Here is a 15,990-nt window from a genome sequence, read left to right on the forward strand (position 1 = left end):
AGGTTCTGTTTCAGAGGCCAGTGGATAGACTGTGCAGAGCACAGAATTCTTACTAGCTGGATGGGTGGAAGGGCTGTAGCACAGGGGTGAGGGGTACTTTTGGGATTTTGTTAAAATCCTAGGGATGTGTCACCTTATCTAGTGACCTGCGGTGTGCACTTATTAACATTAACTTGTCTTTTTTTCATGATGGGCTTATTGATTTTATGTAGATTTAGGGGAAGAGTGAAGTCTCTAATCGTATGAAAAGAAAACGAAAGGTTGAGCTTGGCTCTATCTACTTCTCACCTTTGTAAAGGAGCCCATGATGAATATGTAAAATAATGAATAGTACAAAACCAAGGTGAGCCATTAGTGTGTTTTCTTGTCTTGTAATACAAAAAGCATAATAGACTAAAATGAACAGATAATAGTCTTTAAAATTCTTTCACACAGTGGGTAATAAGGCCTTCCTAGTTCACTGAAGGCTAAAGGTTATCAAGATTTAAAGGGGGTTAGGTTGCTTTCCCATGCTGAGGGTGTTGACAGGTAGTACGGAAGCAGATTTGGGTTGGGTTTGGAGAGATTATAGTTACTTCAAAAGCTAATGAGGGGGCACCAGACTCATTATCTTGCCCTGCCCTTGTCTAGTTCCTTTTACCATCTCCATATATAGCAGAATTTCACTATATAGATGTTGCATGCAGACCTTACACAAGTCCATGGTATTTTACTGATGCTTCAGGTCATCCTGCAACACCTGCTGCCTTTTTGCATGTTCTGCAGTAACCTACTTCTTAGGCGAGAGGCACTGTGTGATGCCATTCCTTAGTTTTGAAATCTGTTTCCTTGAATGCTTTAGATATCCAAGTGTGCTGACTGATCAGGCATTTCTCTGAGTTTTGGGCTGCAGAGGCACTGAGCAAAAAACCTTTGCAGGCCACATGGTGTATGAGATTGAGTTACAAAGAGTAGTAGCTGTTGTTTACTGATGGATGGGGCTTTATTCAAATCTAACTGTTGGTATACTGTCTTTCAATCTGATACTTTCCTTAGTACTAATTACTTGTACGTGTAGTTTACCATTACTTTTAGTCTTTGAATTGACTTTGAATGGCTTGCCAGTGTTGCAGTACCAGAAAACAAAAATCTGTGTAACGAGCTACATTTTACTGTAAGGTACTGTAAGAACACCTAATAGCATTTTTGAATTTTCAGCTTGCTAAGAACACTGTGAAATAGCCACCCATTGGAGCTAATTTTCAGGTGCTACCACTGTAGAATTACATTTCCAAACTCAGTTTGTTCAAATGCATTTATGGAGTCATCTTACAAAGTACTGCTGAATAGAGTGGCTCAGTATTTTGAAGAATTCAAGATGATAACTTCCAAAATGTTATGCAGAGGGATTAACTGTGGAAAAACATCTAGATATTCTTTTGTATGATCAATGTTATCTTTCTTCTAATTAGTTACAGTTCCAGTTAACAATTGGAAAAAGTAAATAAATAGATCACCCTTGTGATTGGAAAAGAAAAATTGCAGCAGCTTGGCTTTCTGGCCTTTCAAACTTGGAGAAGATTTTCTCTTAAATAACAGTATGAGGGGAATAAGGTGCTTTGTGACAATTCCTCTGTTTTACAAACACCCTCTGAAGTTCTGAGGATGTGCTTTGGTTTTATCACTTGTTTTGGTGGAGCATGGCACAGGGAGCTGAAGCTGTTACAAAGAGTGGTGTAGAATTTTTCAGTTGCCTGATGACTGTGGCATTGGAGACACTTTTTTTTCTCATGTAAGGAAATGTTTGTCCTTCTGAGATGGGCAGAAAATGATAAAAACATTAGATCTTCTCTAGAAGATCTAATATCTGAGAAGATATTCTTTATGATACTTGCTAACGTTTTTGGCAGAAGTGGGCTTCTACCAGTATAACTCCTGATACAAATAGATTTCTTTTTCTGGACCAGTTGTCCCAGTGGTTGATAACTGCTTCATATTTCTGACTAGTTTTCATGATAGATCAGGTCCAAATAGCTAGAAGGTAAAATTTAAATAAATGTCAAGGTTCCCTTGTTTGAACAGAGACTGAATTTGAAAACAGATAATTGGTAGAAATAGAGGGAGGATCTTTTTGGATAGAAAAGAGAAAAAAACTGTAATAGAGAACAGGAAAGAAGACTTCCAGTATTTGAAAGGCAATGATGTTAATAATCCTTCAAGAGGGAGATGTGCTAAGTGACCTTTAGAGATTTATTTCAAGTGATATTTCTGTTTAAACAGGACACTCCTGAAATTTCTTGCTTGTGTAACAGGTAGAGAAATTGAAGTGAAACTAAAACAGAAAGGACAAGTTAAGTGAATTTTATTGCTCTATTTAAGCTATGTTTTCTCATCTGGCTAGTTAAGCTTACACACCTAACCTTTAGTTTACTGGCCTGACTGCAAGTGTAATGATTTTAAAAAGCTGACAAATGAGAAAAATAGCTCCTGGTATTTTAGAACCAAAGAAATAAATATCTGTCTCTGATTAGTTAAGAATTTCTAGGCTTTATATGAAAAAATATGCTTCTTAAGGCTGTGTTTGCAGCTTGATGTGAAAATGAAAATGCTTCTGAAACAATTACTGTTATTTTTTGATTTATTTAACTTCTACAAAATCATGGGGACATTTCACTCTTAGTGCTGTATAAAATAGGACCCATTGACAGTTATTTATAGAGCTTTTAAGAGTATGTGTATGTAGCTTTGAAAAGCCTGCTAAATTTTGACAGACAAGGGCTCTCTGATTTTATTTTTTAAGAGCATGATCAGAATACTCTGAAGAGTTTTGCAAATGCTTAAATGCAAAAGTTATGTGGGCACTTGTAGGAGTGTGCACTCCTACAAGCCTTTCTTATTAAACTGTTAAATATTCTGCCTTTCAGGTGGAATCTTTGCCACTGGCCCTGAACGTAGGATTAGGCATTTAATTTCAGGGTGTAGTTTTTTATTTCTCTAAAGTTCATCTTTTTATGCTGTTTGGTCAATTTTTAATTTAAATTAGTTTTATAATTTCAACATGCTTAATGGCAGTGCCAGAAGGGCAGACTGTTTAAGAAGGCCATTTAATGTTTTAAAAGCTGTATAGGACTTTAACTAACCTGTGCCTGCTGATATAAAAAAAACTAGGTATTGAATGCATCTTGTTGTGCTGTTCTGACAAAGTACTAGTAGTCAGTATGTTGCTTAGAGGGTAAGCTTGACAAGTTCCATTTTCTATTGTTTCTTGATTTAAGTAAGTGAACGACTTGGATCTTGGACTCTTTGTAACAAAATTGCTGACAAGACAGAGATGTTTATTTCAACTTCTGTAGCGAGTCAAAATGATAATGATGGGGGATAAACAATTTTAATTATTTTTAAACATTGTTTTTTAAAATTTCATTGCTTATTTTGTTATAGGTTGTATATGAGCAAGAAGGAGTTTTCATTCACTCCTCCTGTGGAAAAAATGATGACCAGGACAGCTTGATAGCAGGAATATTGCGTGTCATAGAAAAGGTATTTGCATTATACAGTTACAGAAATTTTGTGTATTTGTTGGTAGAGCACATAACAAGTTCGGCAAATCTTAGTTGTCTTTTTGAAGTGTAATAATTTGTAAATGAACAGACATCACATTGTGTTTGACATTGTCATCATTTATATGTATATGTAAGTTCTAACATAATCACACCATGACTATATATGGCAATAGGTACTTTGCTGTGTGGTGTTTAATTTTTTGTGATTTGTGTTGTAGGAAAATGAAGTGGTAGTAGACTGGAGACCACTGGATGAGACTTTGGATACTTCTAATATCCTCTGTGCTGGAAAGGTTTGTTAGTTAGTTAGCAGTGCTCTTCTTTATGTTTCTTTTATTTATTTAGATTTTATTTTGTGTTAACTAACATGTAGGTGATCTCATAACTGGAAGCATATTAATGCTTATTATTTGTTTTACCACCTATATGTAGGAACCTTGTTTGCAGACTGCAGCTCAGTTCAGGTTATTAGAATACATGCGTAGGTTGACTGTATTTAGTTTTTACTTGGTTCACAAATAAAATAGTAGGGGGTCTAACTATGAATAGTAAAACCAAATGAGTGCAAATATATCAGTGTCACCAGTCCCTCTGCATCTACTGTGTCGTAGTTTGGTGATTCACTCTTCATAGTTAGACAGAGAAGTGAGAGGTGCTGTTCTAATGCAGAATAAAAATAGAAGTCTGTGGGGGTTCCAAGATGCAGTGATATGTGGTATTTAAGCAGTATTAAGAGGATGTGACTAAATAAAAAAGATCCAAGTTTTACACTTAAATGAATAGTTTGTTGTGTTCACAGAGTCTGCAAGAGAGGCAGAGATATTTTAGGATGTTGGAATTTACTTAGTAAAACCACATAGTCTTAGTCATAAGTCCAAATTTCCTGTATTGAACTGTATCATGTTTCTGAGGTTTTCAATACCTTTTCTTTTAGTCTATGAAATAAAGATGCTGATTCTTCATGTTGAATCTGAGAAATCAGGTCAATTTTCATGCCTTGTGTTTTTTGATAGTTGCTTTTGTTGTTTTTCTCAGGATTCCAGTTCTGTTGTGGAGTGGACTCAAACTCCAAAAGAAAAATGTTCCCGAGGAGCAGACCGTCCAAGCAGTTATGAAGCAGAGTGGGACATGGTCACCACAGTCTCTTTCAAGAAGAAACCTCATTCAAATGGAGGTACTTAAAAAGAAAATGTGGAGGGCTTTTTTGTGTGTAGAGTGTTTTGGTTTTCTTCTGTGATGGTAACTTGTGACTGAAGAATTGCCTTTTAGATACAGTAAAATGGAATTTATTAGGACTTGGAAGGCTGGGATTCATTTGTGGTAAGTGATGAATCTGTAGGTATGGAAGAAGTTCACAAATGGAATAACTGTCATCTGCCTCTTTTTTCCTTTGAATTAGTAGAGAACTGTGTTGAAAATTAACATTAAAACTAACTTCTTGCTTCATCAGTAGATGTAGTAGCAGTTTTATCTGCACTGGGTTTGCATTCTTTAAAACAAATGGAATTCAAACTAGATGTCATGTTAGAAACAAAAATCGAAAAATAAGTGGTTAACTACTCAAATGCCTTCCCATATTGCAGGAGCAGGGGGAGATGGAATGTAGAGGTCACATGAGGTTTTTATATGGTCTTTTTTACTTGGGCAAATTAGATCTATAGCTACACTATTTTTGTTATAGTGTCTTAGTAGAGATGTTGAAAAATGAGTTGTGGCAAAAGAACAGTGATTCTCAAGTAATATTTTTTCTCTGATTCTCATGTAGTGTTTTTCCCTTAATAATACTTGCTTTCCGTGTATTATTTCACAGCCTGTAACTGGGGGACTATTGCGCTTGTTTCACCATCTTTATAATGGTTTTAAATGTCATGTCTGTCATGTAGGACTACAGGGTTTGGATGTCAGGTTATGAATAAAGTTTTTGAGTAAAGCACAGTCTCTGGCTTTTACACACACGCACACACACACACACACACAGCATATCTGTTGGGTAAATGTGGTTTATCATATCACTAGGTTGTATTGAATTTTCATCTCCAGTCAGCAGAGCATGTCTTCATCCATAGTGAGCGTTACTGAGCACTATTGACTTGGATTATGCTCTTTGCCGCTTCTTGCTTATTTCTGATTGCTGTAATTTGATGGGAGCAGGCCAGGGGATGTCTCAAATTCCTTCTGGGCATGCTGGCAATTTTGTATCCTCTGGTAAAGTACACTTTAATCCCTTCTCCTTGAATATATACAGTCTTGCACAGCATGTATAGAAGCTTGCATGCCAGGGGAGGAAGTGGTGAGGGGGAGATTTCCAATTCCTTTGCCTTAATTTGGTAGCAGCCTTACACAGCACGTGGCCAATAACTGGGCAACATATAGGTTACAGGATTGTAGTGCATATCATGTGTAGTTTAGTAAGTAGCACTACCTGGTGGAAGTGACGGTTGGATCTAGCTTGCTGCTGGAATTTGATACAGCAGATGTACAGTTAACTGCTAGATCACTTCTGTAGGATCACAGAGTATCTTGAGTTGCAGGTGACCTACAGGGATCTTCAAAGTCCAGTTTTTGGCCCTGCACAGGACAACTGCAAGAATCGCACCATGTACCTGAGAGTGTTGGCCAAACGCTTCTTGAACTTCTGTTGAGCTTAATGCCATGACCGCTTCCCTGGGAGCCTGTTGCAGTGCCCAGACATCCTCTGGGTGAAAAACCTTTTCCTATAAACTGTAGGTACAGTTTTAGGGGAGTAGCCTGCTGGACTTGTTGATTGTTTCACAAGTCTGTAGAGGACAAGGAGGCTCAAAGGGAAATCCGAAAATAGCAGTTAGAAGCTCATTTTATTATTAGAACCAATGCTAGTGTTTATGTTTTGAGGTTGATTTTTAGGAAGAGTGACAGCTATAATGTATTTATAATTGCTAACACTGAAAGTCAAACCGAAATCATGTGCTAATTTTTTTTTTTTTTAAGATGCTACAACTCATGCAAACGGAGAAAGCAAGTGGTCGTTCCTGTTCAGTTTGACAGATCTGAAATCAATCAAACAAAACAAAGAAGGCATGGGATGGTCTTATTTGGTGTTCTGTCTGAAGGATGATGTGAAGCTTCCAGCTCTTCATTTTCATCGTGGAGATAGCAAACCTTTGATTAAATGTCTTGAAAAGCATGTTGCACTGAATGAGTAAGTATCAGACTGCTCTTAGTTCTGTAAAATACAGAATATTAGTTTACTTAAATCACATAATGCATTTCAGAGTAATACTTCCTGATTGTTATTCCCTTCCGTTTTTTTATTAGTAGAAATAGTTTTCAAGGTGACTGAAAACTGTTTGGAATCTAAGCTGAAGTTTACAAATTGTTGGATTGATTTATGAAGTATTTTAGAATCTGAAGTGTTATTAGCTCTGAATGCCTCAGTTGCTCCCTCTAGTGGGTGCAGAAGCTTCTTGTGAACATGCAGTGTAAAAGGGAAATCCTTCATGAGCTACTTCTGTAAAATGGGATAATTTGTGTTACAATCTGAGATTGTCTTCTTTGTGCAAAATATGCGCGAGTATTTACATGAGTGTGCAAGGTAACTTACAATACTGTCAACTAAATCAATTGGTATATAAATGTTTTCCCTCACAATTCTGTTCCCCTGTAATTTCTTGCCTAGTTGATGTTTCACTTTTGATCTGTACTGCACAAATCAACTTTCTGAGTGTAAATATAGTTAAGACCTTATCATTCTGTTAAATACTTTGGGGTTGTTATGTAGCTATATTGTGTTACCCCCAGGTTTTTTACTAGGATAAAAGCCTTTTTGATCTGCATGGCATAAGTGCAGAATAAAGTAAAATTTTGTGCTCTCACCATGCAGGCGAAAGTATAATTTAAGAAGCCATCAGGTAAATAAGGTTAGATAGAATATGAAGAAATAAATGCAATGTGATGTGTACCTATAAGAGCTGTAATATCAGTGTAACATGTAATTGTTTTCAAGTGTTTTGCTATTGTCACTTGTAACATAATAGTCTGATGACAGATTTAAAGGTGGACAGTGAAATGGCTGTGGGAATCCTTACAGAGGGCACTTCTTACACTAGTAGATTGCTGAGGTCAGAGATGCCTTCAACAAGTAGGGCAGGCTGATGCTGAGTAATACTGAGGAAAATTTTGTGGAGAGCGAGTCAGTGAGTGGTGGATATTTGTTGGACTGATTTGTGAAAGGCTTTGACAGTTTCAAGACATGGCGTTGGTATTTGTGATAATCAGAAATTTTCAGCTGCTTGGAGAAGCTGGTCAGTGTGTCCAGTTGTCCTGAGTTAGGGCAAATTTGGGAGGAAACTTTTGAATGGGATTTTTCTGGAGAGCAAACCTAGAAGGCCCCTCCCCCCAGCCGGTCTGGGAAAAGGACTGTTTCGGAGAAAAGTGGAAAAAACTATTTATTTAACAAACAAAATGTTCACAAGCATAAAGAATGAATAATACGAAGCAATAAAACCTCTCATCGCTCTGAAGAGAGATGGCAAAACTGAAGAAGTCCTTGCTGTGGGTGTAGCTCAGCTCCCTCAGTCTCTTACTAGTGTCAGTCTCTCCGGAGGTCCAGGCCCCAGTGGGCCGCAGGTGCGAGCCCTCGGTGCTCCTCTGGGTTTTTAGTTCAGAGCAGATTTAAACAGTCTCAAGAAAAAGGGAAAGAAAACAGTTTAGGGAACTTCTCTGCTTAAGTTAGCTAAAACTAACTAAAAGCACAGGAGATCTTTGTCCTACCACTGTCTGTGCTTCAGATGAGCAACACTGTCTTGAGAAAAAAAATGCAGAAGAGCGAAGGCTGTTTTTTCAAAACAAACTGTGCGCTTTTTTTTTCCCTGCTTCGCTCTCAGAACCGGTCTTAAAGGTACAGAACTCAATGTACAGCACACACAGAACAGATGACTGGGGATACAAGCATCATAAAGTCACTCTAGGATACCAGTTGGTGTAATGGTACTGGCTGTAGCATTGTATATGAGTTTTGTAAAGGAAGACCAAAGGAGAGGCTAATGGGGGACAAGATTAACTTGTAAATAGGAATATTCTCTCTACAGCTGTGGGTTAGAAAATCCTGAATGACAACGTCATCTTAAATCCTGAGGGTTTTTTTTTTTTCCTCTAGGTTCCCCTCCTTAAGCATCTTTTCATTTAGTTTGGTGATTTCCCAGCCTCTGCAGGCATAGAGAAACATTGTTGTCCTGTCATCCCCCTTCCTCCATTCCTTTTTCCCCCAGGAAACTGTTCCTTTTTGAGCATCCTGCTGTGTTTACTTATTTGTGAATACCATTTGACTAGCTGCTGGTAAGGTGGGGCAAGTTTTGGGAGCAAGTGATGTAGCAAACACTGGAAAAAGACCTGAGTTATATGGTGAGTTACAGAAAGCTTTGTGTAAATCTATTGCCTGTGGACTGCAGCAGCATATTTGAAATTTTCTAACTAATTTCTAGGATAAGACAGCAAAACTTGAGGTGATGTTCAAGCTTGCAGGATGTGTTGTGCTGCTTGGTATTGCCACTTTGAACAGTTGTAAACATTAATGAATGCAAGGGCAGATACTTCAGGATCATTAAAGCAAAAAGCAATGACAGCTACGGAAATTCAATCTGGATGGCCTTAAGCATTCACCTGAGCAGGAACTTCCAGTTTTAGTTTTCTTATTCATTTAAGGTCTCCTCTGTCACCAAATTCTCTTCTGTTGTCTAGTTATGAATTATGACAATTACTTTTTCTAAGGAAAGAGAAAAGAACAAATAGGCCATTCAAGTTATGGAAATGACAGAGTCAATCTGTATGTTTCTGTTGTTTCCTAATGGTTATTTATTCTTTAGTACATAATGTAACTCAGCTCACACACTCATTTAGGGAAAGATGTTTGCTCTGCTGTTTGGATGCCACAAGCAAATATTTGTCAGTGTAATTACTCATTATTCCAACTTGTAGTTTATAAAATGTGTGATATTGATATTAAGGCAAAAATTCCAGCTTATCTATATATCATCTTTATGTTATAGGTATTTTCCTATATTCCTATTACTTCAAAAGATTTTGTCCTTCTCTAACACTATTCTTTATAAAATATCACATCATTGCTGAAATCAGCATGAAGCAGCCAAACTCATACAAAATAATTGTAAGTTGTTGCCCTAAGGATTGTGTGCCTTCTAGTTGGATTGCCCCAGTCTAATATTGAGAAAATACCACGTGCACAGGATGGCACTTTCTAAGTTGCAGCCCTATGAGGAAGTGTAAAGAAGTGTATAGCTTAAAAAATTTTTGAACATTACCTATAGGTAATGCCTGCCTTGCTGTCCAGAAAGTATGTGTAATTAAAAGGGAGTTATAGTAAAAAGTTTTAGTTCTTTTAGTTAAGGAAAACATAATACATGACTCAGCCTTTGCCCCTGTGCTGCTCTTTAGAAAAAGCCAGTTGAGCTTCATTAACTGTTGCTCCCTCAGAACCATGACTGTGATGTCTGGCTGTCTCAGAAGATCATCTCTTGTTGCATTTCATATCCGTCAGTGTTTACAGTGTCCTGTCCTGTTGGAATGGGAAAAAGATAAGGCTTATTAAAGTTCTTATCTTTGACTTCAATAACATGGTAGATGATGCAGGTGCTAATAAAAAGGAAAGTAATTTTTCTTTCAGAGACTAGAAATAGCAGATTTAAACTTTGTGAGAGAGCAATAAAGAGATATTTTATAAATGTAAGTCTGTGCAATGGATTAGGGTCAGATGGCAAAGTGCTTGGCTTTCTGCTGCCTTGATACAAACTCTGAGGCTTGAATGCCAGCCTGCTTTCTGAGCTGTTCTCTCTTCCGTCACCTACTGAGCAGTAAATTGGTGATTCAGCAGCTGCTTAAGGAAGTAATGGGGTACCTGTGCTGAAGAAGGGGAAAAAATGGAATGTTTCAGGGGGAGTAGGTACGAGAGCAAAAGAACATATTAATTATTAGGAGCAGCACAGTTTCACTGCCTTTGTTGTCGCTATTTTCATCTACCTATGGAACCCTGTTGAGTAGCAAATTGAGCAGGAGTGTACAAATACACTAGTGAATTAGGCCAAACTGGGTTTGTGTTTGTTAAGCCTTTGGAGTGGACACAGAAATATGTTTGCAGGGCTGTAGTGAGATGGTTCTGTTTCACCGTCCAATGGCTCTGGTGTCTTTTAAGCTCCTATCAGGATGAATCTTAGAATTATTCCGACTGGATCTGTTGTAGTACTGTTAGTTAGAAATTTGTTGATGTGCTTTTATATATTGAAAACCAGTTTGTATTTTGTAATGTTTTGTAAAAACAGTTTTATATTCCTCCATGTTTTACAGGGTGCCAAAATACAAGATTTACTAATGGGTAGAAATAATTACTTAACTGTATGGGTGACATAGGCTCTTTGCACTTCCTCTATTATGTTAAGGGAGCTTCATCATATAACTGTGTTGAGGCTGACTTTGTTTCGCTACATTTCCTGTGTCACATTTTTTTGTCCATTGTAAAAAACATAAAACTGTACTTGAAGACATTTTTGTCACCTACATGTAAATGGAGTTATCTTCCAGAGTAATTCCTAAAAAAAAAATTCTAAAGCTTCATTTTTCAGGGAATGAAATAGTACAGTTCAGAATTAATATGGAAATTACTAATCTTTTGAAAAATGAAAGTTGTGTTTTATATAGCATTAGTTGGTTAACTTGTGCCAAGGACTAAGAATGATCTTGCATCAAATCTTTTATTTTCTGTACAAAGCCTGAAATGTGACTACAAAAATCCAATAAATTTTCTGAAAACTTTACAGAAAAAAAAAAAAAAGAGTTGCACCCAGACACCCTTTTTTAATGTTATTGTAGATCTCCAGATGATGAGCGGGTTCTTCTTGTGAAGACTCAGAAGTCACTATCTCAGTCTTTTGAAAATCTCTTTGATGAACCATCATATGGCTTACTACAAGTATGTATTATCTTTGAATTTTTTGTTCTGAAGACCTGTATTAAAAAAAGCACCCCACCGTGTCACAGGAGTATTGACTGAGTAATGATTTAATGCTGCTGTAGAAGCAATAATGCCGTTTATTATATTGTTGTTAAGTATTGCCAAGAATAATGCCATTATAGAAACATTGACTGTATCCTAAACCAAATGCATACTGTAGAAAGTACATTTAATTGTAATTTGTTTTCTGTGATGTAATAATTTCTCTACTTTCCTATGGTATTATTTCAAACTTATTCAAGTTAATGTTCTGTGATTCATACATTTGGGTACAGAAAGTCTTAGGGGGAAAAGAAAAAATTTTAGGAGATAGCAAAATGTATAAATTCTAATTTTCTATGTTTTCTTTGATTAAGTATTCTTTTCATTGATATTTTCTGAGACTTTTGAAGGGATAAGGGAAATACAGCAGCAAAGAGGACAGTATTGGCTAAAATATGGGGGTTCTTTAATACTACAACTGCTTTTCATTTGGTGAGGCTTATAACTTGGGAAAGTCAGCAGCAAAACTTGAGTGACTTAAATGGGGCCAGAGGGTTGACCCACTGATGTGTTTAATTAAAGAAAATCTTCGTGAATTAATTACGTTAGTTTTTGGATTTAGTTGTTAAATCAAGATTTGTGTGAAATTCCTAGCAGAGTACATGATGGTTCAGACTGTTTTCTCTGTGAGGGTAGGGAAGCTGAGTGTAAGATCTGTTTTGTGCCAGAGTCACTGGTAGCAAACAGTGGAGCTGATCCACTTCTATGTGTAGCTCAGGCTTACTGAGGACACTGCTATCCAGTCTTTCAAATCAATTAGCAGTATTATCTTCATACTTAAGATACGTTTTTTAATCATGAGATGATTGTTCTGTATTACTACCAATACATGAAACTGAAATAATTTTGAGATCTACAGTACTTTTCCTGATGCTTTGCTTTGAGTACAAGAATTACAAATAGATAGATATATATTACAAATATATTATAAACACAAATGTTTGTGTTTCGCGTGTTTTCCTTGTTGTAACAGAAGTGGAAGAAAGATCCGTACATAGTAACAATGGGAAAATTTTCCAAAGTCACAAACTATATTGTTGGTAGTTTACGTTCAAGTGATCCATCAAATCAGAGGCGACCACCATCAGAAATGGCAGACTTTTTCAATGATACCATTCCAGGGCTGAAGATAAATCAGCAGGAAGAACCAGGATTTGAAGTCATTACACGAGTGAGTCTATAAATTAATGATACAGATACATTGATTGTTTTTATGCACTCCTTTAAAAGAATGATAAGACTTGAAGCATGATAAGTTATACTGTTTATGCAATTGTGGCATTTTACCATTTATTCTCAAGAGTTAAGATCATAATCAGTTACTTTTGAATGTCATTTTTATGCATGCAAATGTGAGTTTTCTTTGAAAGGAAGTTTGTAATAAATGAAATAGGGACTATAGTTGTGTGCTACCTTAATGGGTGACCAAGGCTGCGTTCAGTATTTCCTCTGAGGTCAATTACAGCTACATTAAGTAAAATTGTAAAATGCAGGCTAATAACCAACTTTCTTGGCTAATAGCTCCTAACATTTCAGTTTCTTTTAAGATTAAAACAAAATACTTAATTGGATGATTAATGTCTATAAATGTGTATAAATTACAGATTTATGTATGATTTAAACCAAAGCTAGAATGACCTTAAAATTGGATCATGAATCACTGTGGACTCCTGTTGGAGTCTTTTACAGATATGTGGAAAAGGTTCATTTTTAAATGCTTGTGGTTATTATTTAAGCAGCTTACATATTTTTAAAACATTAAACTGTTTTACATGGGGGATTTTTTGAGTTCAAGCTGGTGTTAATATCTTAGCAGTAGCTGCATGAACTATGTAATTCTAAGTTGCTGCCTTGCACTTAGTTAATTTATCAATGAGAAAAAGTATAACAAATGCTATATATGTAAAACAGCATTGACCTATATGTCTTCATGTCACAAATGCCTTGGACTTCTAAAGAGTTAAAACGCTGATACGGAGGTTGCTATCATAAAAATATTTTTCGGAAGTAAGAATTTACTTTCTGCTGAATTCTCATGTACTTAGACATGCAATTTGGGAACTGAGAGACTAAGTACAAACTGCAACTTTTGATGGGTGTTATAAATTCTGGAAGTACATACATGCTTGGGATTTTTAAGAGGTTGTGTACCAAAACTGATCTTTCCAGTCACATTGTGCAGTCTGTGTAGAGGTAGCACCTCCAAACCCAAGCTGGTTTTCAGTTCTCTCATAAGTGGCACTTGCGTATCAGGAATGTGTTTTTGAAGTGAAGCTTCTGATTGTCCTTGTGTTGCATTAGTTTATGGGAAGCTAGCTCAGAGCCATTTGTGGAGTTAGAAGGTTATTTAAAACACACATACATCCTCCAGAATCTGAAATATTAACATGTATAGCCATGTCCTCAGCACCAAGTTCTTACTCTAAAGATTTACTTTTGTTGGCTCGCACTACTTGCTCACGTGGGTGCAATCTTAAATCCTTAGAGTGGCTAACTGAGGTATGTGCATGTGGAAATGTAATTGCACTGAATATAAGAAACTGGCAAGCTCAGTACCATTTGTGCAGTTGTTTGCAGCTACTGAAGCACCTTATTGGGACTCATGTAATGCCTTTGTGTGTGTTTCAGATTGACCTAGGGAAACAACCTGAAGTAAGTAGAAGAGAGCCTGTGTCACCTGAAGAATGGGCTAAGAATATGGACTCTGAAGGAAGAATTTTAGATGTTGACTACATAAAACGATTGATATTCAAAGGGGTAACTAGTTTTTCTAAATTCAGCAAGACCTATGGCTTGATTCTGGCTTCTACTTTCCTTCCCAAACCGTGGCTATGCTGCTTTCATTACACTTGTAATGCTCCATGCAGAACTTCAAGCATGACTCAGACAGTCATTATTGAGAGACTTCATAAAGCATGGTTTCATGCCAATCAAATACCTCAGCAGTCTTGCAGCTATATAAAGTGCTCTGGAAGGAGAGTGATCTTACTGTGGTTGGCTAAAGGAAATGAGTTGAAAATACTGAAGCTTAAGTGATAAAACAAATGGAAGTGGTTCTCAGGAAAAAAACCAGCATATTAGTGTTAGGATATTTGGTTTATTCTTTTCTCTTAAAAGGTTTTTTCTTATCCTTCTCCAGAAAAAGCTTCTGTTTTTGCCCAGCAGTTTGGTGGGATTTGACCCTCATCAGAGAAGTGCTAAACACTTTTGCTGATATTTTTAATTGAACTGAGGGGTTTTGCAGTAGGAGTGTGAATTTAATCTCAGTGATGAAAACTTTGAAAACTTAATTGTGTCCTGTAGCTTTTTCACCTAATGTTACTTCAGTTTTTCTGTGTTTTGTTTGGAATCCAGCTGCCCTAAGGCATGCATTGTGTTCCTGCTGATGCATATTTGCAAGCAGAAGTAGAGAATAACACTGTGCCTTAATATTCATGTGCCTGATGTGCCCAATTAAGGACTCGTCCACAATCTTGAGAATTAGTACAAAACTTTTCTTCCTGTATCCCACTTTCCTGTCATCTCTGCCCATTTCCAGGAGAGCGAGTGCTCTCTTTTATGTATGACTCAAGATCCCCCAATTTGGGATAGCAAAAGTTCCTTGTTCTTATGGTTGTACTGTAGGAGTTGCAAGAAGCTCTCTTGATGAGGGCAGAATATGATTCAGCTCTATACATTTTTGTTGTCTAAAAGTGTTGAGCATTACTTGGAAAGACTTCTGACTAGCAGGCTTCTTGAGTGGACACTACTAATTTTGACTGAAAGGTTCATTGAAGGTGGGCCATGTCTTGTGAGATAAAAATATTTGTTTAAAAAACCAAATAAATGGAAGACTAGTCCTTAAGAGCACCTTGTGGCAAGACCAGAAGTTTGGCATCTGTAAGCAGAAGCACCATTATATTTATATAGACACATTTTAAATGTGGTTTTTTTGCTTCGTAAAGTCTGTGATGCCTGTAAGGTTTTTATTTTTAGCAGTGAAGCAAAAATATAGGAAGAAAATTATTTTCTGAAGTTCATTTTTTTACCTAAGTGTGAATCCAGTGCTTCTACAATTTTCTGGTTAATCATACTCTTTTCCTCCTGTTTCCTCTCAGTGTCTCTCATATGAGACTTGACTACAATGTAAAAAATACTTTTGTTGATGCCTCATATCCATTTTTCCCTAGGGTCTCTGCCATACTTTAAGAAAAGAGGCGTGGAAATTTCTTTTGGGGTATTTTCCTTGGAATAGCACTAAAGAAGAGAGAGCAAATCTGCAAAAAAGGAAAACGTGAGTACAGTGACTTTTTTTCTTACAAAATAAAATTTAAAAGCAGCATCTTTTTTAGGATGTGATGTAGAAAGCCTTCTGAAACACGGCTGCTAAAATTGTTGAATGCAAGAACATGTGGCATTTTCTTGAAA

At 36.7% G+C, this 15,990-nt stretch overlaps 1 protein-coding gene across 5 annotated transcripts in view; it reads left to right on the forward strand.

Moving 5' to 3' along the window:
• Positions 1-15,990, forward strand: part of TBC1D15 (TBC1 domain family member 15) — a 36,144-nt gene that overhangs the window by 7,430 nt on the left and 12,724 nt on the right. For 3 of the 5 annotated variants that reach the window (XM_066319189.1, XM_066319187.1, XM_066319186.1), the window contains exons 2-9: positions 3,421-3,519; positions 3,761-3,835; positions 4,578-4,716; positions 6,510-6,720; positions 11,400-11,499; positions 12,557-12,754; positions 14,212-14,340; positions 15,753-15,856. In XM_066319189.1, coding sequence (XP_066175286.1) covers positions 3,421-3,519; positions 3,761-3,835; positions 4,578-4,716; positions 6,510-6,720; positions 11,400-11,499; positions 12,557-12,754; positions 14,212-14,340; positions 15,753-15,856 — 1,055 coding nt within the window. The remainder of the gene's footprint in view (positions 1-3,420; positions 3,520-3,760; positions 3,836-4,577; positions 4,717-6,509; positions 6,721-11,399; positions 11,500-12,556; positions 12,755-14,211; positions 14,341-15,752; positions 15,857-15,990) is intronic. The other 2 variants (XM_066319188.1, XM_066319190.1) reach the window with 2 other exon arrangements.

This window comes from Sylvia atricapilla, chromosome 5, assembly GCF_009819655.1.
Source record: "Sylvia atricapilla isolate bSylAtr1 chromosome 5, bSylAtr1.pri, whole genome shotgun sequence".
Taxonomy (NCBI): domain Eukaryota; kingdom Metazoa; phylum Chordata; class Aves; order Passeriformes; family Sylviidae; genus Sylvia; species Sylvia atricapilla.